The 25,494-nt window shown below is 40.4% G+C and overlaps 1 protein-coding gene and 1 long non-coding RNA gene across 10 annotated transcripts in view; both read right to left on the bottom strand.

The window, feature by feature from the left end:
* The window catches only part of nrxn1a (neurexin 1a), an 84,828-nt gene extending 59,491 nt beyond the window's left edge, over positions 1-25,337 (bottom strand). For 5 of the 9 annotated variants that reach the window (XM_016676587.1, XM_016676592.1, XM_016676590.1 and 2 more), the window contains exons 1-5: positions 25,027-25,337; positions 22,721-24,070; positions 15,884-15,901; positions 15,229-15,258; positions 14,336-14,347 (exon numbers count right to left, since the gene is read on the bottom strand). In XM_016676587.1, coding sequence (XP_016532073.1) covers positions 14,336-14,347; positions 15,229-15,258; positions 15,884-15,901; positions 22,721-23,453 — 793 coding nt within the window. In that variant the 5' untranslated portion in view covers positions 23,454-24,070; positions 25,027-25,337. The remainder of the gene's footprint in view (positions 1-14,335; positions 14,348-15,228; positions 15,259-15,883; positions 15,902-22,720; positions 24,071-25,026) is intronic. The other 4 variants (XM_007562407.2, XM_016676588.1, XM_016676591.1 and 1 more) reach the window with 4 other exon arrangements.
* LOC107837356 (uncharacterized) lies at positions 4,074-6,556 on the bottom strand. Its single transcript, XR_001663377.1, has 2 exons — positions 5,670-6,556; positions 4,074-5,624 (listed from the first exon to the last, which is right to left on the bottom strand). It is a non-coding gene; the product is annotated as an uncharacterized LOC107837356 (long non-coding RNA).
* Positions 25,338-25,494: the final 157 nt, after the last annotated feature.

Below are 25,494 nucleotides of genomic sequence, written 5' to 3'. Positions count from 1 at the left end.
GTGGTCTGAGGTCTGTCTGGCCTTTATTCGCCTGGCTTTGCCTCTCAGAAACCATCTCAACAATACAGTCTGATTAGATTCAGTTGAACAAACAACAGAACAGAATCCAACCCTCAAACTGGATTCCTGTCTCCAGGAGGCTTAGCTGGTTGATTTTAAAGATGAAGTGAAAAAAACAACAACCAATTCGTCTTTTAGAAAACGTCAAACATTATTTGCTGTTAAGCTGGTATAGAATAACCGTACAAACAAATAAATCAGTTTTTAGCATGTTTTTTGGTTTAGTTTTAGTGAAAATCTTTAAAAGTGATGTTCAAAAAATAAAAACCTGTGCTACAAAATGAGAAATGAATTTTCTGTTTCTTAAAAACCAAAGCTCAAGGAGAAAAACTCTGTGGCGCTGCTTCAGCTGTTTTCACACCATGTCCTTCCTGTTCTGCCTCTTCTTTACTTCCTGTTGTCTTTCTCTCCTGCTTCATAGTTTCTTTGTCTCCTTTGGTCACTCTAATTGTGTTCTGTTTCGTGATTGATCATTTCTGTTCAGCCACTTATTCCATTACATTCCCTCTGTCTCTGCTATCTGCTTTTCTCAATCAGCTGCCCTCACTCTGGTTGATTAGTCTCCACCTGTGTAATGTTTCACTGATCACCTCTCCTCAGTATATATCCCTCTTTGGGTGAGTCTGTCTCTGCTAGTTCTTGTTTTGGATTCGGATTTAACCTGCTCTTTGTTATTTTTTTTCATGTGTTAGATTTTGGTTCCTAGACTCTGATTTTTGGACTCTGGTTTCAGTTTTCATTTGCCCCCCTTTGCCTCATTAACCTTCTTAGACCTATGTTTCAAATCTCCACCTGGATATTTTTGCTTATTTTAATTGTATGCAGTTTTCTAAATGTCTTGTGAGTAAATATATTTCCCCATTTATCCATAACAACTGGAACTTTCAATATCTAGCAAGTTATTTTCACAGTTTACCGTCTATTAAAAGAGCACCCCTCAGATTAATTTCACTTCCTGCTACGGTGGAGGTGAAATTACCGTAATAACCTTGATATTGGCTGGAAAGTGCAACGTCTCCCCTTTCAGGAATCTTTCAGATGGCACAAAGTGTGGTGGAATTACGGTACTGCAAATTTGGCTTGATTAATCTGTTAGACTGGAGGGTTAAACTTCTTTATTTTTGCATCCTTATGTGCCTTTTATCGACCAACATTTTGATCTTACAGAACCTAAATAATGTGCTTGTACTGCACAACAGCTATCATTCACATTCTGCAGTTAAAACCTACACAAGATGTGATCTAACTTTACATATTTTGCTTTTTAATGTGCATCTCTGCCCTCCAGATATTTATCCACATCTGCACTGACATCATATATAGGGTATCAGAGGCAGCACCATGAATTAAAATATATAATTTCATCTTCACAGAAAATGCCAGCAGAGAACTGTACAAAGATGCAGCTAAAGTGTCCACTCAGGTTCTTGACTTACTTGAGATTGATCATACTTCCTGTTTTGAGTCCATATGCATAGCCAGGAATTTAAATGGGCCCAGACTTTGTTTTGCAAAATTTTCACTGTAGAAATAAGTAATGCATAAATGAAAGGCAACTCTTGTCTCTGCTTTACTGTGATTTTGTATTCAGAATAATCTTTTTGTCGGTCACAAGAATCCCTTTTGAGTCAAACAGTTGTAAATATTTAATTACCCCTTATCCAACTGCTAACAATAGTTGCCACCTTCAATGTTTTGCCACTCAGCTAAGCAAGAAGGAGGTGGACTATGCAGTAAAATGCCCTGACTGAATAACCTAAAAATTCAGTACTTAGAAATTAAAATCTGCTGTTTTTCATCTGGAACTGCTCTGTCTTGTGACAACGTATCCGAAACATTTTACTATTTTCAATATTCTTTGGTGTATGTGGAGTTACTGAAGGAAGAAGACATATAAGGTTAATTATTTTGGTTTTTCAAATTAAGTCAGAGGAAGCCCATGTTGGAAGCTATATGAAAGAAAACTGCACTTACAATGACATGCGTAAAAAAGAGTGAGACTTTCAGCAGATAACAGGAAGGCTGGACAGAATAAAACTGAAATTGAAGTATAGATCTAATGACCGTGCAGCCATAAACTATAAGAGGCGAGGATGAAAGAAAGAAGAAGGAAAAAAATGTGAATCTATGAAATGCATCTGAAAATATACATGAACAGTGTTCAAAAGAAGTAAGATCTGAACAATCAAGGCTAGAGGAGGAGCGGGAATAAGCAGAAATTTAAAGATGATTGGCGTTAGACCTTGAAAGCTGCTGCTCTTATGAATAAGGCAATCTGTGGGGAGACAGGGGAGGCAGGGAGAGACGGAAAAGCTGATCGGATCTCTGCTGCTCTGAGGGACCAGCTGCAACTGTACCTCCCCTCAAATAATCAAACACACATCACACGGATTTTCCTGTATGCTGGTGCACGTATTGTGTGTGTGCATGTGTGTGTCATTTACGGCTTTGTCTCATCTCATGGGTCTCCTCCTCAATGTTTCACAGAGTAATTTGGTTTCTCCATGGCAACCCTGTGTCACAGGGGGCTCCAGCAAAAAAAAAAAAAAAAAATGAAATACAAGAGTGTGCATGTGTCTTTCAGAGAAAGAGAGATGGTGAAGGAGGAGAAGAGAGAGAAAGAGTGATTGAGTGAACAGTACATTATCATGGACAGCTGTACTGAATCAAAATGGCGGATGGAGGCTGGGAGCACATCAGGGGAGCCTTCATTATACAGCACCTGATAGAGGGAGCAGGGTGGAAAGAAGCAAGGGAGAGAAAAGAGAGAAATGCACAGGAGGGATTTGAAAAGAGAAGCGGGGAATGGAGGCACTCATTGAGATGGGAGAAATGGAGGGATAGCAAGACGGCTCGAGGTATGGGAGTGGCAGATCGAGGGGCTGGGCCGGCCGGCCGGCCGGAGAGAATGAAACAGAGAAAAATGCTGGTGTATCTAAATCCTGGTGTTGCAAGCCTCAATCATGGCAGCCCTGTCATTCTGCTGGAGATAGCACACTGCAATTCCCCTGCACCTCATTTTTAGCCCACCATGCAGTTCTGCTATCAGCTCCACTCAGACACTGCACACACACACGCACACACACACACACACACACACACAATTTATATTGCAAACATCCTGCATGAAGGCATTCCTTCTTAATAACCGACAGGTGGATTAACTAAAAACTCATATGCAGTGTATAGATGTAGATGTCCAGAGTTGGAAATGTATGTAAATGCATTTCGGTGTATATAACGTTCCGATAGTAGTGCCTTCACGTCTGAAAATTCAGTCAGTAAAAGGCGAGCTCGCTAAACGAGTGCTGTTTCCATCTCTGCTCTGTGATATACCACGTCTGGCTTAGAAACCGATTGGGTTATCACATCACAGCCAAGGGAGCAATACTGTAGAGGAGGATATTACTGTCAGGACGCAGTGACAGATCGGCTGTCTCAAATATGGGATCTCTTTTTCTCCTTTTTCTTTTTTTTGTTGTTAAAATGAAGATGTTAGTTCCTAGTTCTTTCTCTTGCATGAAAACCCTGGTCAATAAATTTATATAATCCTAAACATAACTCATTTCTATTACTGTATATTCCCATCAGAACTTCAGGAACTGGAATCAGGCAGAGCAGATTGCCCAGGAGAATGGCTGAATCTGAGTACTGGCTGAGTGAGTCAAAGCAACAATGTCCTTTGAGTTGATAATTCATAATTGTTACATCTATCATGAAATGTTCTTTAAGGTTGTGGTTGTTACTTTGATGTTGATTTGGAAGTTATTTTGTTGATGTGTTTATTTTTTGTTGTTTTACGTCTCGGGTGGAGTCGTGGTTCCTGGACAACCATGTGGACTGTGAACAAGCAGACTGTGATAACTGGGGGAACTGACACCATTAGGATGCAAAGGTGGTGTCATTATTATGCATCTACATGGAAAAATTTATTCAGTAATGACCATGTTCAAATCAGCTACATTGGACATTGTGTGAACTGCTTTTCTTTTCTTTCTTTTTTTTTTTTTTAAATCAAATTCCTTTATTGTATTGTCATGGGTTTTGTTCAATTCTGATTTACAATGTCCTTTCACTGAGTGATATTGGGAAGGCTAGCTTGTTTGAGTGTAGCACCTTTAAATTCCTGTATAAGACGCCACACGGGTTGCAGAAAGTAAGATGAGGAGTAACAAATCAGTACAAAAGAATTTATATGATTGGAAAAAATAGAGATCAGAACTGGCCATTTTTACCTGGACCAGCTTTTCTATTCGTTAAGTGCATCAAAACTGTTTGAACAGCGAGAACCTTTTAGGTTAAATAAGAAATCTGATGCAGGTCAGGGGACTATGCTTTGATTTATCAATTGGATTCATTTTCTTAATTTCTTCAATTTCTGTTGGATTCAAAAGTACATTTATATCTTTTATGCATAACAGTCTTTGGGAAAAAGAAATGGAAATCGATCCAAATAGAAATCTGAAGAAACTTTGTATATGTCTTCCTGATTTAAGATATTCATTAAGCTTTAATTATCTTTTTGCCAACATTCTCCAGCTTTAGTTGATCCTTTTTAGTTTTACTTAGATTTGACTTGACTCTCGTTATTTTACACCACAGATTGTGTGATTTTAGTTTGTCTTTTTAGATTGCCATTTGTTGCCATTTTAAACCAATTAATTTATTAAAAGCAGAAAATAGAAATAAGGAAGCCAGTTGAGAATAGAGGGGAAACATCAGGCAGACCAATTTTTTTCTGCCTGACCAGCCTTGACCGATAAATGACTGGTTTCAGAATCAAAAGTATTGCTTTTTATAATCAGCAAATTAACAATACAACAACACAGCAAGGAAGTGCTAACAACGCAACTCTTTAGTGTGAAACTTTTTACTCAGTGAACATTACTTATACATTCATAAATGTTAGTCCTTCATTTTTTGTTGGGATTCAAAACTACTTCCTCTATCATCATATTTCTAATGGTCGGTATCAATTATATTACAATATCCAATCAATACCACTGAACTTTTATGTAGGAGCTATTTGTGGATTCACCTATTTGTGGACTTTTCTGTGCAAAGTAAATCCAAATTATTGCAGAAAAGTCACTGAGTTTGTCCAAAATATTCAAAAGAAAATGCAGATTGGGAAGCTAAAATACTGATGCTACTAGACTTGCTATGCCCAGAGCGGAGATGAGGAAGACTGTAGACAGTAGTTTCTATGGTTTCATGGTTTCTACTGTGCTTATTAATGGTTATTAAGGTATATTTGGAGTTTGAACTATTAAAACAGGCAATTATAAGTGTTTTTAGAAGGGGTGTCAAGTATGAGGTCCTTAACTCTGAGTCAACCAATAACAGCATGGAGGTTCATCTCAGTGAAAAAAAGCTACACAATGTAAGAAAAATGTGTTTCATAGTAGTTAAATTGATACCAGTTGCAGTAAACAAATGTTTTCTCTGTCCTCTTTTTTTCCCCAAATCAAATCTCTAGATCAGATGTGGACATCAAGGGTTCATTTAATTGGTCAACAATATTATTGGTATGCAGAGCGTGAATACATGGCATTAATAATGGACTACCAGGTGTTGTACTGTGCTCATTTCAATACTTTATGCTGCACTGTTTTAAATACATTAAACTAGCATTAATGACAACAAAACCTTTTGCATAATAGCAGATTTGCATGTTCTAAATGCGTTTTCGTCACACCTAGGAGTCTTTTAAATACCTCTGGCTTTCATTTTAGGTAAAGTAATGAGAAAAGCGCCTCCTGCCACTGTGCTAAATCTTAACTTTTCGTGTGTCTTTTTGCTCATATCTCTCCTTCCCTTCTGCCTCCATCTGTAGAGTTTGAATTTGGCCTTCTCTCTGGTACCCAGGGAAACTGGTTTGTTTCCATGACAATGTCTTCAGGCGGAACAGCGTATTTGTCTTAAGCTGGATAAGATCAGAGTCAGTTTCATTCCTTTTTAGACAAACGCACACAGAAATAAGCGCGGCGGTATCATGTCGCAAATGCACAGTGAGGATCACAGAGGGATGGCAAAGCATGCACAATGTGAAAAATTTACATTTGCGCAGGTCGTTTGTATAGCAACAAGGACAAACCCGTGGAGACATACGCACAAGGAAAAAATACCGAAGCTCTCTTTCATATGCTTGTTAACAAATAATGAGGGCATAAGGAAATATTTTCATAAAGGTAATATAATGGGGCCATAATTAGTATTGTGGCTATTTCAATTATCTAAATGCCAAACAAGCACTCTAAATCAATGTGTGTATGTTCTTGTTTTGGCAAGCGGCAAAGAAATGAACACGAAATGCCAGATGGGGTACTGGAGTGAATCGCCAATCGGGCCGCTACTTCCAGCACCCGCCCAGAAATGATGGAAATTGCTGGAGCAGGTAAGAGACAATTGGAGCACCCACTAGACTCCCTCTTTCATTCCAAAAAGACAAGTGTGTGTGTGTGTGTGTGTGTGGGTGTGTGTGTGTGTGTGTGTGTGTGTGTGTGCATGCCAGTGCTGTTTGAGGAATCTGCATCGCTGATGAAAACCATCCGGGTTGATTCTGAGACTGTGTCGTGTTGCTAAGCCCAAGGAGAGATGCAGCTCCCCTGCTGAGAAACGCCGCAGTCTTATCTTCCTCCCTGTCTCCATGTTCGTCTCCGACCTTCTCTTTCCACCTCTCTTCTCCCGCTTTCCGAAAGCGTTCGTATCTTTCCTCACCATCACTTTTCCACACTCCCGTGCCCTATCCTCCTCGCACACTCCCTCCCAGCCTCCGCTCTATCTTCCCCCCTCCTCCATCCTCTGAAAACCTTGGTGTCCATTTGATGTCTTTATTTTTAGGCGATTACAAAGACCGTTGGTTTTGTCTGTTCCTTATTAGTAGCAATGAACGCTAAAGGTGTTAATATGTACACGTCCTAACAGGATGATAATTGCATACAATTACCGGGAAAAAAGTCTACATTTATCAGTGGGATTACACATCTCTCCTGTTGAATTTAGTAGCTGTGTATTTCCTTGATATTGTGGGGGCAGAGCTCTGTATGTGGCGCTTTGACTTTCATTACAAGAGTTGCATGGGTGTTAAGCAATAATGAGCATTCTACTGTAATGTGTGTTAGCAAAATTGAGAAGAGGCAGAATTAGTCCCATTAGACAAGGAGGAAAATCCAGGAAAATTGCGCATCTCACAGTAAAAAAAAAACAACTTTGCACCAATTGCTTCTCGAGTGTTGACGGCCGGAGGGGACAGTTTTTTTCACAGCTCAAGATGTGGCCATCAGAATCCAAATTCACGCCAGTCAGTGAGGCAGGAAGCCAATCAACAGACACTTGCCTCTTAACACCAAGCGTCTCTCTCTTTCTCCGTCTTGTGTTGGACACTGCTCATTTGCTCGCCTTGTGAGATTACGCAACCATTACCGACTAATGTGTCGAGTAAGAATCCCTCATTGATAATTATGCAGTCTATTCTGCAGATTTTCCTCACTGATTAAGAAGTTTTGTGAACATGAAATATTTTTCCTGATAATATTTCTGGTAAAATGCGACATGTTTCAGGGGAAAATATTCTATAAGTTCTCAAAAATAATTGACTGAAAACTGACAGTGAGATCGATAAATCTACGCTAAAGTATTAACTTCCCTTGGACCATTCTACATTTTGTCAAGCAAAAACTTCATTGTATTCTATTAAAATTTTATTTTTGGATGTAGACAGACAGGTTCTGGTTACCAGGACTTTAGGAGAAGCAGCCAGTCAGTCTGGAGCTAAAGAGACCAACAGCTATGGCAAATATAGATATATTTTTAAACATATCAAAGAATTTGCTTGCTTCCCTTTATGCAGAACAGCGTGTCAGAAAACGAACACACCAAGTCCACTTCTAAACACCATCCCCATGTCAAAACAGGATGGTGACATCATTATGCTGTGGGAATTAATGCCTTTATCAGAAGCAGGAAAGAAAGTCAGAGTTTTCCTTTTAGAAGCAGCAAAACGACAATTTTAAACTTAAAAATCACTGATTATAACCATTCAATATTTAGATGTGCAAAACTTATAGAGACATCTCCTAAGACATCACTGCAGAGAAATTTCATTTAACTGCATTTGTTGTGTCAGAGAAGGTTAATATAAATGCATGCCACACTTCTAAGATTTTTATTTACACATTTACATTTGTAGTTAGAACCTACCAAAATTCGAAAAGGTTCAAAGTGGATACTTTTGCAAAGAAGTGTAAATTGGTATTGTAATAATAATAATAATAATAATAATTAATAATATATGTTTTCCCTAAAGTTTCAGTAAAATTATTGTAGTTTTGATGATTTTACATATCTGCCCTAAGAAAAGATGTGAGATACAAACAGTTTGTCGTTTTGTTTTTTGTTTTTAATTAAATTGTCTTAGGGATGAATAGGGTAATTTTGGATTATTAGTGGCACTAATTTACTTCCATACATTTAAGGTTTTTCTATTCTTACATTTAATCTGAACTTGAATGAGAATTTATAAAGACTAAGACAACCATTCAGTTGGTATCAATCTAGACTAATCTGAACTGAATCCCACTCCAGTGACATGATATGTACTTTCAACCTGACTCAGTACCACCAGGATTCGGACTATAAACAAAAAATGGAGTAATAATAATACAGTAAATCTTCACATGATCTCATAGTTTCTCATTGTTGTGTTACAACTCCAGTTAAGTTTGATTTGCAGTCGCAAATGTGAAATCATTCAAGGTAAATCATTCAATTTGTCTGATTTTTCCCTATTCAGTAAATGCATCAAAATGAAGAACTTGCAACATTTCCAGTCTACAACAGCCTGTTTTATTGATGCACTTTTTCCATTCAGATAAAGCTTATGGATATTTTCTTTAATGTGCAAATGGGAATAATCTCGTCCTTATTACCTTTTCTGCTAGATTCAAAAGTACTACATCAATAAAACCCTGAGCCCATTTCTTTTATGAGTAATAGTCTTTGGTTAAAATAGGACATGGCAGGTTGGACCTTAAGGAGAACGGAAATTGGTTTCCACCAGAGAAAGCCTGATCGGTGCATCTCTGAATATCAATTTTTGCAATATTGCATCTGCAAAGGACTGCTTGGATGCAATATTTAGTAGCTTGTCATTTTTTAAGCTCTGTTTGGAAAAACATATTTAACCAATGAAATGGACTCTCAATGCCCTTGATGTCCACATTTGATGTAAATTTCAGAGTCCAAAATGCTAGATCTGGTGGAAAGTGACAGGAGCAGGGAAATAATGAAAAAGTAAGAGAGTAGTGAGGGAAATTTGGGCCAAATTAAATCAATATTGCCATCGTAAAACCCAACAGTAACACCGCAATGTCAGGTCTTACGAATATGATCATAAATTTTGTCCCCAAGTTCCATAAAAGAAACAGAATATTAATTTCATTAAGAGCCAATCCAATTACGCTTCTTTCATAAAGCAACAGACTATAACAGGAGTAAGTCAAAAGTGTGTTCAACTAATTAAAATAAGTTAAATTTGTTTCATACTCGGTAGCTGATTTATTATTAGGACTGTACATGCTGATGAGTAAGAGGTAGGAGACATGCTGTGCGTTGCTGGTACTGACTGGTTCTTCTCTTGGCGTCTGCTACCACTTCCAACCCCACATATGGTGAAGTCAGCGTGCAGCTCGTCTGCTGCGGCTATCTGTGCTTTTTCTGTGTTTGTGGGATATGCATATGTCCAGGACAAAGCCATGGGTGGCGGAAAGGCCAAAAAAACAAAAAAAATAAATAAAACTCAAGCAAATAATTCTGAGAAATCTAAAGTGTGTGACATTGAACATGTGCCCCATTATGGAGTGGAGTGCATCCCCCATCTGTGCATTTCTGCCACAAAACAATGTGTTAAAAAGAGCCGTTTTGGTTGCCGACGCTTTATGAGTCACAAATCATGACTCACAATCCACCTCCCCAGAACACACACACACACACACACAGACACACACAACCCGACACAGCCTCAATCCCTCTCCTGCCTTCATCCACTGACCATGAAGAATATGTGCAGGCAGCCTTACTCATGCATATTTACACCCAGCACACGCTAGCTCACACACTCAGCAGGCACTCTCTAAAGGTTATTGTGTGTGAGTGTGTGTCCGTTTGTCCGTCCGTTCACGTACTTTTAAAGGTCACCTCAAGAGAGGCTGACCACATGTCTAGGTTGTGATTCTTGGATTGATATCGAGAACATTTGGACAGGCTGCAAACAAACAGCCATTATTAAGTTGACATTGTGTTAAAGCTTGAAACTCACCGGCCACTTTCTTAGGTACAACCGTTCAATTTCTTCTAAGCACATCACAGTGAATTATTACATCAATGCACTTAGGTATCGAGCATGATGGAGACTACTTGTTGAAGTTGAAAGCAAGCATCAGAAGGTGATTTTTAATGAGTTGCATGGTAGTTCCATGTTTTGCTTGCCAGAAATTTGGGAATTTTATGTGCAAATATGGTTTGAAAAGAGAAATTGTCCAGTAAATCGCAGTTGTGTAAACAACAATGTCATGTTCGTGTGTGAAGACAGAGGAAAATGTGAACGGATTCCACTTTAACTTAAGTGAGACCCAGGTTTGTAGGCGGACCAGAGTTCACTTTTTTGGTTGGCATCAGAGTTTGATTACACATTTACACCTCCTCAAACGAACTGAACTTTCTAGCAAACTAGAGTCCAATTAAAGCGGACTAAACAGGGCTGGTGTGAATGCACCCTAACGAAATGCACATCATGTCCAACCTTGAAGCAGATGACCTACAGCAGCAGAAGATCACACCATGTGCCACTGCTGCCTGTTAAAACCAGGAAAGTGAAGCTACAATTCACACTGTCTCACCAACATTGGGAAACAATCTTAATTTCAATTGCAAGGTCAGAAACTGGCATGAACAAAATATCCTGCCTGGTATTGACATTTCAGTGTAATGGTTTGGGAGATATATTCTCACAACTCTTAGGATGCTTTAGTACAAACTAAGCCTTGTTTCTGACCCTTTAAAACCCAGTGTATCTATCTTTTAATTTCTTCTTCCAGCAGGATAACTCCATGTCACAAAGCTCAAATCAAAGATTGGCATCATGGATGTGCATCAGAAAAATCTGCAGCAACTGCAAGATGCTAATACGGACTAAAATCTCAGAATCTTTCTGACACCAAGTTGAATGTATGCCATGAAGAGCTGAGGCAATTCTGAAGGTAAAAAGGGAGCCCAATCTGGTACTAACAAGTACTGATTTTGTTGATGAACATTGTTTTGTCCTAGTTTTGGTAAAGACCAAGGAAATGAAAACTAAAGCTGAAAGACTCAAACAGAAATCATTGATATTTTCCTGACCGATTCAAGATGAGACAAATATGGAGGGTATTAAATCCTGTCAGATATAAGGTTGGTTGTGTGCAATTTTTGTATATATCCATTCCATAAATATTTAACCTGGATGTACAGAAAATAATTTTCCCCACTTATGAAAAATGTTTGGCAGCTCAAATTTGGTCAAATCTAAAATTGTAATCAAAAATAAATTATGATTAAAGCCATAACACACTTCAGTCAAGAGTCTGACAAAAACTATATTAAAAAGTGCTTTTAAAATGAACACGGATCAGCAAGGTGTACCTAATAAAGTGACTGGTGGGTGAACAATAAACCAACTACTCAAAATCTGCAATCTCTCATTCTTCCAGCGCACCTCTTGGCCGAGCAAAGAGAAAAGAATAAAAGGCTAAATCTGCTACTTGGCTTTAAGCACATTTTCCATCCAGATTATTGCTGCTCAATACTTTGAAAAAAAAATCCATTTCCCCCTTCTTCCTTTGGCTGCTCAATACTTATGAAAATCCAATTTGGCTGCCTCTTTTCTGTCTTCCTTCCTTCCTTCCACAATTGGTTGCGTTTCACCCACTCAAAGTGATTAGTGATCTGTGGGTATCATTTCCAGAGAGAATGATAGCTGTGTGTTGTAGAGGAGGGGAAAGGTCCGCGGATCCCCATCAGGGCCGATGTCCCTTGGAGAATGACTGGACCAGGAGGGCAGGCGGGTCCGTCGCTGCCGCTTTGCAGATACAGCCAGTTGCTCTACATCACAGGAGCAAGAAGACGACTCACTTTATCTCTCGCTCTTTCCCTCTCCCCCTCCCTCCCTCTGTCATTCATTTCTTTAGGTCGTCTCTCAGAGGCGCTGTCTCTTTTTTCTCAATTTCTAATGCCCACACACGCACATGCGCAAACTCACGCACACACACACACATGCTGTATATCTTTTCAAGACTGCACACCCCATCCACCCCCTCAAAGAAACTCATTTCAGCTTTGCGGTCTCCTCAAAAAGCCTCTTTACGCTGAACTAACCTAAGCTAGGCTCCGTCTGCACCATTTGACAGCCTTTACATCTCAGTATGCAGAACAAAAAAACACACTCACACAAAAACACACGCCTTCTTTTTCATGTGTACAGAAACTTCAAAGGTTGAAAAAAAAAACAGCTATACTTTTAGCCTATCAGCATCCAAACACACCTCATAGTGAGGGGCACCAGCAAACAGATACACAGAATACATTGTGTAATAACGCTGCAAACATATGTTAATACCTGTCAGTACCTAAGCAGGTGATTTAAAATGCTGAGCATAAGCCAGATCAAGCAATTAAAATTTCCGTGCCACCTGGATGAATCACAGCAGACATTTTGAGGCAGAATCTGGAATTATGAGCTTATTTACACTGGCTTGTAAAAGTATTTGCACCCCTGGAAATTTCCAACCTTTCGTCAAATTACAACTGCAAATATTAATGTATTTTAGGGGGATTTTATGTAAAAGTAGTGCATAATTTGTGAGTTTATCCTAAATATAAATGCAGTTGTTTTGTGAGGTTTGTTATAGAACAAACGGCATCAAAAAGACCAAGGAACACAGCAGAAACAAAGCTGTGTTCAATCCATCATCTGAAGATGAAAACTTCAAACCTACAAAAAAAATTAATAAATAAAAAATACCATGCACCTAAAGTCACAGGCCAGACCAGAGGAGTGTTTATAATAGGTAACTCTGGAAGAGCTGCAGAGATGTACAGTTAATTTCAGATTTGTCCTGTTACAGATGAGTGCAAAAAAGAAAACCAAGAAGGCCAGGACTTTGAATGCACCAAACCAAAAGTGAAAAATGGTTGTGGCAGCACCAGGCTATGGAGAGGCTTTTCTTTATTGGCATGGTAATAGGAAGATGGATGGAGCTAAATACAAAACAAGAAAACCTCTTGAGGCCAGAGATTCACCCTAAACATACAGTCAGAGCTGAAATGTAATAGTTTTATACTCAAGCATATTAATGTGTTAGAATGGCCTAGTCAAAGCTCAGACTAAATCCAATTAAGAATCTGCAGCAAAAATATAATCTATGTTAACAGATGCTCCCAATCCAGTCTGCTTGAGTTTAAGAAATATGCGATTCTCTATTTTTGTGCTTTCTTTATAAAAAAAAGGGGAAACATTGGTCTTTTTTCTTCCACTTCACAGCTATGCACTAGCTTGTGTTAGTCTAACGAATCCTAATTAAATAAATAGAAGTTTGTGGCTGTAACAGGACCAAATGTGGAAATGTTCAAGGGGTATAAATACCTTTGCAAAGGCCTTTATTTACCAGAACAGAGCAAAAAAAAAAAACAAACAAATAAATTGATACAAGTCTAGTTAGAGATAACTCCCATGATGGAGCTTGTTTGACCTTGCATCAAGATGCAACTAGCAGCCATCTTAAACAAATCTTTTTCTATTAAAAAGCACATTGAGAAAAAAACACAACTTCTCACTATGGGGCATAGGCATCACTATGTCTACTTTTGCCCAATCAGAGAGCACAATAGCCTGTCACGGTCAGGCTTGTCTTCATGTGCACCAATCAGTGTATTCATCAGCGTCATGCAGAGCCGTATGATCGAGCGGCACCTACCTTCAGATTTTCAAAAGCACAGTAGGCTGGAGCTTCTATTCATTTGCACTCATGCAGGCACACACACACACACGCTTGCACTTACATGCCACAACACCTTACCTTGTCAAAAATGTCACATTCCAATTCTATCTCAAATATACAAAATCTGTTGCTGAGAAGCTCCACATTTAGTGTGCAGTCAAGAGCTTGTCAACACATTCAGCAACGTCTTCACCATCCATAACAACCCAGTAGCCAAACACATAAGTAAATCATGGGTGTACCTCTGAGTTTTCCTAAAATCAGAGTTCCAAACAGTGAGAAAGAGGGCAGGAACAGAGAGGGAAAGAACAAAAAAAGGGTGGCACTGTGAGTTCTGGTTATCGAGAAACATTTTTTTTTCTTTTCTAAAAGCAGACCAGTTGCGGCTCTTGTTTTTGGGCTACTTTCAAAAACAATGGACTACATAGAGGCTGCGGGGTATAACAGCATTGCTTTTTACAAACACTGCAGCAAACAGCTGTTCGGGATCACATGCGCTCGCCGGCGTATGATCAGGAGCCCATTTGAGCACCAGTGGTGGCATAAAAAGAGACATGCTTGAAGCTGATGCACGATGGGGGAGAGCAGCGAGAACTGCCATTGATTTATGTTGAGGCATGCATGCACATGTGTATAAGCATTATGCACACACGCACACACACCACATGGCTACAATCAGACTCCAACATACGGAGAAGGGAAACTGAAATGAAGAGGAAAAACCAATTCAAACCATCCGCCATCCATGGGTCAGTGGGTCACATGTCCTTTTGCTCCATTGCCATGACCTGGAGTTAATTCCAGCAAAGCAGCTAGAATATATATGTATATATGTGTTTCCCCATATATATATACATATATATAGCGAAAGTTGCTCTCAGGTCAAGAGGTTAAAAACATCTCTAATTAAAGCTACCTCTTTTAATAAAATTATTCAGAATCTCATGAAGGACTGACCTGAGTTCTGTGCCTAGAGAAACAACTTCCATCCGCACCGGGTGTTGATGAGATGGAGGAGGGATACAAGGAGTTTTGAGTGTAGGGGTGTGAGGTGGAGAAGTAGGAGGAGGAGGAGGAGGTTGGGGGTGATGGAAGAGCAGAGGACAACAGGAAGTGAGGTAAGAAGAGGCCATACCTTGGTCGCCAATCATCAGGTGTGCCAGACCTTGAAGGAAAACAAGAGCACAGTCAGCACAGCAAAGGACCATGAAGTGTGTGAGTGCTTATGCATAGATGTGTTTTAATGGTGCAGGAGTTTGTCAGTGGCATGCTGGAGGAGGCTACTTCCCTGCGTGTGTGTGCATATAGATATATATATATATATATATATAAATATGAGTCATCTAAATTATAAGAATAAAACCATTCTGAACGCACTTACTTATCCTACGCACAGTACAGGTACGTACAAAGACGTTTGCACACAGCCATGAACTGGGTCGTACACGGCGCAGTATTTATCTATCTATGTCTATGTAACCTTGAGGCGAGTGCCGCTTCAGATGATTGCAACAAGAGATGTAGTACTTACCAGATGACAGCAAAGAACCTTTACTGTACATAACAACACAAGACCCAGAATATACTCAAGTTGGCTAACTTCTACCCTGGCTATTTAGTGCTACTGTATAGACAGTAGAAGATGTTATGAGGAACAAAAGGCAGAAAGAGAAGATTAGAAAAGACATGAAGGAAATTGGTGCAATAGATAGATAGATAGATAGATAGATAGATAGATAGATAGATAGATAGATAGATAGATAGATAGATAGATAGATAATGTGACGTACCTGGAGTGTAGCTGTGCTCTGGAAGGGCGTGGCGGCCAGGCGAAGAGAGAGAGAGACAGACATTCATTAACATGCATGCTCAGCCCAAGGGTCACCATGGCTACTTACTGTACATGCACACCCGTCCAGGGGTTAACCGTTGCATCGTGCATGCAAAGTCAACACAAACGTCACGATGGATACCATGCTGCACTGGTAGCCAAAACTGAGGTTTGCTTAGACGTATATTCACGCAGCCAGGTTAAAGAAATGCACAACTTTCCTTAGATCTTGTCTTAACAGCACACACAAGCACCCACATTTTGTAGGAAGAGAGGGTGGAAGTAAGAGAGGAGAGGGGTGTTGGCATCAATATACATTCCTACCTGTTGATTTGGATTCAAGAGCCGTTTACCCCACAACTTACCTTGTAGCTGCTTCCTCTCCCCAGAGCACCCCGACAGATAGCATGCAACACACACACACACACACGCACACACGCATACCCACAAACCCAATCACACACATTCCCTCTCACACTCTCGCCGTCTTTCACGCAAACACAGCAACATTGACTATGGCAGTAATAATGACGTGAAATAGCAGGGAAAACATGTAGGGATGGATTAGCAGTGCAAAAAAGGACAAGGGGCATGCATGATTCAGTGCTGGGTCTGACTGTGTCAATGTTTTTTAGTGTGTGCGTGTACATGTGTGAAAGTGCGTGCGTGTGTTTTGATTTGCGTGGTGAGAAGAGTGTTTCCTTGCCTCTGCCCTTGCGCTAGTAGCATGGCAGAAACAGGTGGAGCCATTAGCATGCTAACAGTGGTTGGCCCTCAAGGACAATGCAAGCCAGGCCAGGCTTAACAAGCCAGGTTCATTCTGCTCTCACTGCAGGGCAAAATGCGTCAGACAGGGATTAAATTTAGGCACGGATCTGCTCAAACTAGGGCTGCCACCACCAAATTCCTTTTTGGACTAATCGCTGAATCTGAATTAATCTAAATGACTAATTTAGACCAAAAATAAATAGCTGTTTTACTTCAATTTAGTTTATTTTGTTCCAACAAACTTATGGAATTCTTCGAACACCAACAAACTGAATTTACCCCAAGATTAACATGCTACCTGAAGCATGTCAAAAATAAATAGAATGAAATCATTATTATTTATGTATTAAAGAAATAAAAAGCCTGAATACTTCAAATAACAAATACACTCAAATTTAACTGAGTATAAGCAAAAATAGGCTCCAGTCGAGTCATTACTGCAACTCCAAATTAAAAATGTTCCCTTTATTATTTAAAATTAGAGCTGCTGTAAAGCTGCTTTCTGGTTTGTCATGTTTCCTGGAGTAAAACCCATAATGTGGGTCCAAAGGTAAAGGAAATAAAGTGGAAGTCTTGCCTTTTCTTCTATGTACTCTCTCCTGTTCTGAATAGTGCATGTGTATTGGGATCAAGAGTGAGGAATCGACAGTCTTCTGCTTAGCATTTGTTTTTGGTTTTCAAATGTACTAGTGGCTCCAAGCAGTCAGATAATTCTTAGCCAAATTAATCATGAAGTCAAGCTCTCAGTGCAAAGAGAAATCAGGAAATAAGTTTGTTAGGTCTTTTAATAAGTGCATCTAAAATACCTCTGAGCTAAGAGTCACCAGTATTAAGGTAGACTGAGGTAATAAATTCTGCTATGATTTGAACTTCTTTTAATGTGACACCAAATCAACAGGAATGACCAGAGTATAGAGTAGCACAACGTTATCTCTTCCCCCACCTGCCCACTGCTAGCCAGCTTCCTGTTACATGGCTCTACACTTTTCTTTTGTTTACAAAAATACAAATTCGCCTGTTTGGAAATATTCACTGCCATGAAAAACACAGACAGTAATGGAACTAAAGGAGCTCCATATATTAATATCATTATATTAAAGCTGTTTTAGGACTAAAGCTGCAGCAGACTCAACAGATTAACTGCCTGATGTCAACTTACTAACTTATCATTTGGCAAAAAAGGATATAATATTCTGTGTGATGACCACTTGATCCAACAACTAAATTTTAGCAGTCATTTATTCACATTCATATATAAACATGCTTATAAATAGGGTTCTTAGAAAACATTTTCACATTAATCAATGTTATATTATTAGAGCAGCTGCAGGAACTGTAGGTGCTTTTTGTTTTAGATAAATCATGATATATGATAGGTTTACTCCTGGTAACTTCGTACCGGCCCGTTCTTACTGCAGACATACTCTAAGTTGATTAAGGCTACTCCCTGGTAGTGGCATAAATATTAGCTGCAGCCTGCACAAACTGCGGTTGGAGGCATAACACCGAGGCAGTATCTTTGTCAGACCAAAATGAACTGCAGTATATGGAGGACCAGATGTAAAAACACTTCAGACCATAAAAAGCACTTTAAAGCACAATCTAATTCATCCACAAAAATACATCATCTGCTAAATTCTCCTCTCTGAGCTATCTGTATCTCTAAACTATTTAAAGAAAATGAGAAACATGAATCAAATGGGTATGGGAGAAGAACTGGAAACACTCTAAAGAGTACTGCACCCTGGTTTATCTTCTTGCGAAATTGCTCAGAAACACTTTCAGTTCAATAGCACGCTGACTGCGTTTACTGGGCTAAAGTTCACAAGTTACTGTACTTTCAAAACAGGGACTTGAATTACTGTTTCCAAACTGTCAATTGTCTTTTTTTCTACCATCTTTCTGAAACAGAAATTGCGCCTTAAAGGGATAGTTCTGTAGTTTTTAAGCTTGGTTCTGCTAAAACGTTACGAGTAGCACGAGATGAGACAAGAATTAGACAAGGTTAGCAACAATTCTGGGAAAACCAGAAGATGATTCCTTTCTTTATTACAATTCAAGCAAAGGCTTTCACTTCTGTTGTCAGTAAATTAAAGGTCTGACAAATCCATTTTTGCACATTTTATACTATATTGCTTAGGAGGTTTTAATGCAAAGAAAGCATTAAAAATGCTCCCATTTTGTGTTTCACACATAAAAGCTTCAGAAATCCTAAACAGTGTTTTAAAAAAATATAATAATCATCTATTCAAGAATTACAGTCTAATCCAACCTAAATATTGAAATTATTGTTAACATTTAGAGATCATATAACAGTCTAAACTCATCAAAACAGCAAAATAGTCTTTAATTTAGGTGCCAATTGGAAAAGATAAAGCAAAGCTAAATTTAATGTTATTTAAAGAAAATAAAGCACCACATCTTCGCTCTGGAAGCTAAACACTTCAAACGTGGTTTAAGATTAACAAATGAAAAATAACATTTAATTTTTAATTATCCAGTGCAGTCCACACTAACTGGACAGTGTAAAAGCTCTTCAGCACAATAAGATGCTTATTTTAGCATTGTTAGCTGCTAACATTTAGCCAGTTGCAATATTCTTACCTCCTAAGTTGTTTGTCTCTTGTCTGTTACATTTTCACAATTTCTTTTTTTTTTTTCATCCAAATACTCAAAATGCTGCTGCATGAAACAATTTAGAGCTACTTAAGTACATTTGCTTCCAAGTTGTTGGCAAAGTTCACTTTCTCACTAGCTGTTATCTTTAGCCTCCGGAAGAAACTATTTATATAAAATGAAGATGTAGATTAATAACTGCTACTGAGCATTTTACAGAATCTCATTTATACTGAACTGTCCCTTTAATCTCAAATATGCAAACACGAGAAATGGAAATGGCACGGGGAAAAAAATAAAAAATAGAGACCCTGTTACTCAGCCCACAAATAATAGCCTCTTATATTATTATTATTATACCAGCTCTGTAATTTTATTCAAGAGGCAGCATAAGTATAATTTAAGTATAATTTTTCTCTTGTAAAGCTATATGATTTTCCCCAATGTCAAACACACTATTGCTCAACCCGTGGACCCATTTAAGGAGAAGATCTACTGCCAAGAGGGGAAAACAATCTGTGTGCCAGGTGTTATCCACAACACTCGCAGCTAATATGTGAGCCCATTTCTAGGAATATATATCTTCCACTTCATAGATTCGAGCAGTCTCTTGTTGAGTGACAAGTGCCAGCGCAATGTAGGCAATGCTTCTGCAGAGAGCCTTTATGTAAAATGTATGCATCTCCTATTTGGCTCATAGAGCTTGCCCTGCTGTCAGGTACATCAGCGGTGGTGTGAATAATGGTGGTCCTGGAGGCTGCATATCTCACAATGTGTGTCTACATGTGTTTGTACATTTGGGCTGCATATGTTGGTGGAGGTATGAGTGTGTCGCTGAGAAGAAGCAAAACAGCAGACTGGATTAGACTGGCTTGGATCACATAAAGAGTAATTTTCAGTGCAGCAGGGAGCCTTTGCACAGCTTAACTTGTCACTTCCTGTATTTAAGAAAGCCTAAGTGCTTTGATTGCAAACACTTATTGCAGGAATTATTTTATTAATAATGAATCAATATTCTGTTTTATCACTACTTGAGCTTCTACATTACATTGAAAGATTTTGATAATTGTTTTTGCTTCATTTTACCTAGTGAAAATAAAGGATTTTAAATTAATTGAATGAGAGAAAAGGTATGCATCTTTTAAAAGCAACAGCAGCTAAATACTCTGCTTATTTTGTAATCAAATAATGTACAGATTATTTGTCAGATGATGTTTTGGGGTATCTCTAGAGATGCAAGAATCAGTCATCTGGGGATTGGAATTGGACGATTTTTCCAAGATCAGCAGTGATCAAATATGGAAAATCAGATTTTTTTTCCTATTCATCAAATGCATCAAAACTCAGACTTCTCCCAGTTTTGTCACCCAGCACCATGCACCTTAGAGAATAATAACCAGATAAAGATCTGGGCCAAACAGTTTGATGCGTAAATAGGGATTATCGTGTAATTTCTTAATTATCTGTTGGATTTAAAACAACTACTTTTATAAAGGAATTGGCAGTAATTTTTTCTGTTTTATGTGTTATTAGTCCTTGACATTTAAACGTTGGTCAAAATCAGAATAGGCAAAGAAAACCATAAAACTGTGCATCCCTTGATAATTTATCATATATGCCAGTAAAAAGGCATCAAATGCAAACATTTAGGATTCTTGAATCTGTAAATAATTAGCGTGTTTCTTTTTTTACCTGAGAGTTCACAATTGAGCTACTTTATGATTCATTTTCTACAACTAATTGACTAATTGTTGGAGCGTGGTTTTATTAATTCTCCCCCAGTGGATTAATTATTTCCACACGTGTGAACACAAAGCAGCAGCAAATTTACCTTTAAAGCTGCTTGGTAAAGCTTGATGCTTCCCACATTAACCGCACACGCTGCACACAAAGAAGTTCAGATAATGCAGATTTGGATGGGGAAAATTACGGCTCACGTCACCGGTAGCCGGGCACAGCCTGCAGGTACCAAGGAAAAAGGGAGGCTAACGCCGAAGGGGGAAATGAAAGAAATATGATGAAGAGACACTCCTGGCATGAGGTCTCCTTATTAGTCCTGTCTCCATGGCAACCCAGGCCATCCCACGGTCCACTAAATGAGAAGGTGTGATGCGGTGGGTGGCTAAAGAGATGTGTGTGATGCTGACAGCGGTGCTATAAGGTCTTTTTTTTTATTTCCTGATGGAGAAACTGCAAGGCAACCCAACCATTTTTGGCAGATGCATTTGTATCATTAAATTCTAGGGAGTAAAAAAAAAAAAAAATCAATGGCTTGGCCAAAGCTGGAAGGTATCTTTGGTTTACAACAGTTTCTAGAGCTATTGATCAAGTATGCAGATTTGTTTTCAATGAAGTCAAGCAGATCTGACAACACACACATCTTTAGCGGGGTGGCAATGAAAGCATTTGCACTGAGGGCCATAACAAGGTAGCTGAGTTCATTAAGCAACTGTTTTGCTTTTGTAATGGCCATAATTACAATGGCCTGCCTATTGGCGCTCATATTGACCAAATGCTTGTTTGGCAGAATTAAATGAGGGTGTTTCTGTGGTGTTTAAATATTAAAGCATATTGTTCCTTTTTGAGCAGTTATTCATTCATGAAGTGCGTCCTACGCTGTTTCTGTCTTCTATAGGAGTGCTGTCACATTAACACACACTATACCAAATCACACAGACGCAAACAGAGCATCTCAAAAGGCTGCAGGCTGTTAAAATTAATGGCAAGTGATAGATTCTACACACATCATTTCAACACCCTATGCATAGTAGCTCTGAAGGCCATCTAAAATCAATCCAAATCCATTAACACAGGCAGTCAGGTGTCAGCCATGTAACAACCGGTGATTTCCAGCCTCTTAGCACGGTTCCAATTAGAGTTTCTCAACACCATCCAGCTACCCCATCCATAGTGGATCTAGATGGGTACTGCATTCTGCCAAATACACCATTGTAGGCCTTCAAAGCTGGCCAGCCAGGAGAGACCTTTCATTGGGTTTCAGGAATCTGTATTCAGTCTGCTGACTCAAAGGCTTTACCGTGTTACTGCGACACTTAACAGCTGTTCCCACCATCTCGGTTCAGGCCTCGCTAAACTGATTGCCCTTCCTAGCAGGAGCCTTATATCTGAGTTTGGGTGAACGTTGTAGGCTGGGAGTCGTTTGCAGGCAAGAAATCAATATAAAGCATAATCAGTATGCAGGCCTAGCACTTTTTGTGAAGGCTGCTGGTCTATAGATGCCAGCCATGGAGAACTGTGAAGGTGTGAATGATATGCTCTTTTAAGGAAGCTAGGGTAAGGAATTTCCAGGTTAAATTTGCAGATATGGTTTAAGATAAATCTGTATGTCTGTGTGTCAGTATATGTAAAGGATGGGATGTATATGAAGGGTCAGCATGGTTTCAGGCCTTACCTTCGCTGCAGTCATTGCCTTGGTAGCCGGTGTCGGAGCAGTTGCAGACGGCCTGGTCGTTGACCACGCTGCACACCCCTCCGTTCTGGCACTGGAGGTCCGGCCCGCAGCCAGTTGTTACCGTGACGCCCTCTGAGCTGTCCAGCGCCACCAGCGAGCCGTTGATGCTCACTGCCGTGATCCAGCCACGAAAGGCGGGGTGCTCCCGCACTGAGGGTGAGGTGAGGCGTTGCGGCGAGGAGTGGAGATCTGCTGACAACCCGCCCATGTATGTGTGACTGAATACTGTCATGTCTCTTCTCTTAGTCGTCACTTCTGCCCATCCCTCCAGTCGCCCATCCACCTCCAACGAGGTGTTCCTCCAGTCCCGCTTGACACGCACCGCATGCCACCGCCCATCACTCACCGCCACGCCTGACTGCAGCTCAGCTGGCTCAGCACAAAAGATGGAGAAGCGTAGGCGCAGGTGCCCGTGGAGAAGCAGCAACTCCAGGAAGTCGCAGAAGCCCTCGTCATCCAGGTAGAGCAGCAGGCCCTCCTGGCTCTGAGTCCGCAGGCTGAAACTCAGCACGCTCTCGCAGCAGGCGTTCCACACCGGAAACCGCCCCCACTGGCTGGACACGCCCCCAAACTCCAGGACCTCCCCTTGGGCCTGGCCCCCTACGCTGCACAGGCACAGCCCCAGAAAGAGCAGGGGGGCTGCCGCCCAAACGCAAACCGCCATTACACTCATGCACACACTCGCTCTCACACTCACACACACACAAAATTAAATAGAGGCTAGAGCTGGGGTGTTCCCTCTAGCCTACAGCTCATGGTGACAACTGCAGGGCACTTCGTAGAACACTGTCACCTGTCCACCCTGCTGTCTTGGTAATGCTTTTAACCAAAGAGAGCTCAGCTACAATGGACCTCCAGAGAGGGAGGGAGGGGTCAGACGGCAGCACCCTCTGTTCTCTTAACACCCTTTGAACATCTTCTGATGCCTTGGCCTGGTGTTTGTCTTGTCTTTTCGATGTTCAGCGTCTCCTCTTCATTCCTTATTTCAGTCATGAGACTCCAGGTGTGTGTGTGAGTATGTTTGTGTGTTAGATGTGGGACAAACAGGATGCAAACTCCATCTTTGTGCCCTAGATAGGGTCTTATCCCCCATGCAGGCAACTCCCCACGGAGTGCAAGTGTGCTTGTGTGCAGCTCACACACTGGTAATGGTGAGAAATGACACCGTCATAGCAGTATTTTCTCCCCCTCTCCTCTTCCTTGTCTTTGAGGGGCAAGACTTAAAGCGTGTGTGGGCAAATATGTGTGTGTATGTGAGTGTGTGCCATCGTCACCCCTCTCTCCAGCGACCTACAGAGAGAACAGAGACGGCACAATCAACCAGGGTCAACACACATCCATACAAAACACACACATACATACACACGCAAGCAAGCTGAGCCTGTTATTCTCAAATTACACTTTCTCATGGATTTTGAGCGCACCGCTAGCCCGGTCACATTTGATCAATCTGTAAACACATCGGGATTAATATAAGTAATAAAAGCTTGACTTTAACTCACACACACCAAGAGCATCTCCATAACGGAGACTCATAATGCCGCAGGAGGTTTTTTAGGCGGCATACCTGCAACTTAGCTTCAAGTCACAAATATATCCCTCAAACACTTAATATTTTCCTAAATACTGTCTTTATTGAACGACTTCTTGACTCCATTTTTGTTGTTATTTTTAAGGGAGAAAATGTTTTTACGGTAAGAAGCTGTTTCACTGCACCTTCTTGGTTTCCAGTTAGCCCCATCACAAAGAGCGGGAGCAGCTCCCGCCACCGCTGCTACTGCGGTGGATGACTCAAATCGAATTACGCTCCAAAATCCCCGTTTCTAACGTCTGAACGCCTTCAAACCAAAAAAAAGGGGGACACAACCCGCACTGACTGCGAATATAACCGCTCACTACACTAACAGGAGGCTTCACACCGTGTTGAAAAAAAGCAAAAGAAAGCGGAGACATCACAGGTATTGATAGACGGGGTGAATTAATGCGGTTGAATTATCGATTCTCGATTTGCACCCATACCTCTTCTCCATTTTTTCCCCCTTTCACTCCCTGTGGCAGTTGCTCAGCTTCATCGTCACCTGCGCCCTATTAGCTGCTAACTACTACATTATCTCCTACTTTCGTTCCTTTTTCCCATTATGAACAAACAAAAGCAGATGTTTATTGCGCCAACTAGAACGTGGGAGCGCGTTTCGTCTGTGAATAAAAGCCACAGAACCGCTTTTGTTCAAAGGATCCTTGCTTACCTCACGCGCTTAATGTGGTCCCGTGGCAACAGTGCCGCGCGCGACGCATCGATCTCCCTTCCCATTTGAGGTGGATTTTGAATCCGCGACACGAGAAGAGAGGAAAAAGGGAAACGACCAGACAGGAACACAACTATTACAGGCTCGGACTGAAGATGACAAGGTGTTATTGCTTCCCGCTCTCTCTCTCTCTCTCTCTTTCTCTCTCTCTCTCTCTCTCTCTCTCTCTCTCTCCGTCTGTCAGCCTGCGTCGCTCTCTCCTCCGTTCTCCTGAGGAGGAAAAGGTGCAGTCTGATGATGCTCTCGCGGCAGACTCGGCAGAGGGGTGGGTCACGTGGTTTTCAGGGAGAGAAAATGTGTGTGTGCGAGGAAAAGGGAGAGAAAGGGAGGGGACGTGCGGTGCTGCAGCACCTTGGACAGCGCTCATTCAAGGCTCGCGCGAAATATATATATATATATATATATATA

Source organism: Poecilia formosa, unplaced genomic scaffold (genome assembly GCF_000485575.1).
Source record: "Poecilia formosa unplaced genomic scaffold, Poecilia_formosa-5.1.2 Scaffold136, whole genome shotgun sequence".
NCBI lineage: Eukaryota > Metazoa > Chordata > Actinopteri > Cyprinodontiformes > Poeciliidae > Poecilia > Poecilia formosa.
The sequence above is the reverse complement of the archived record's forward strand: the minus strand, read 5'-3'. Positions and strand labels throughout refer to the sequence as shown.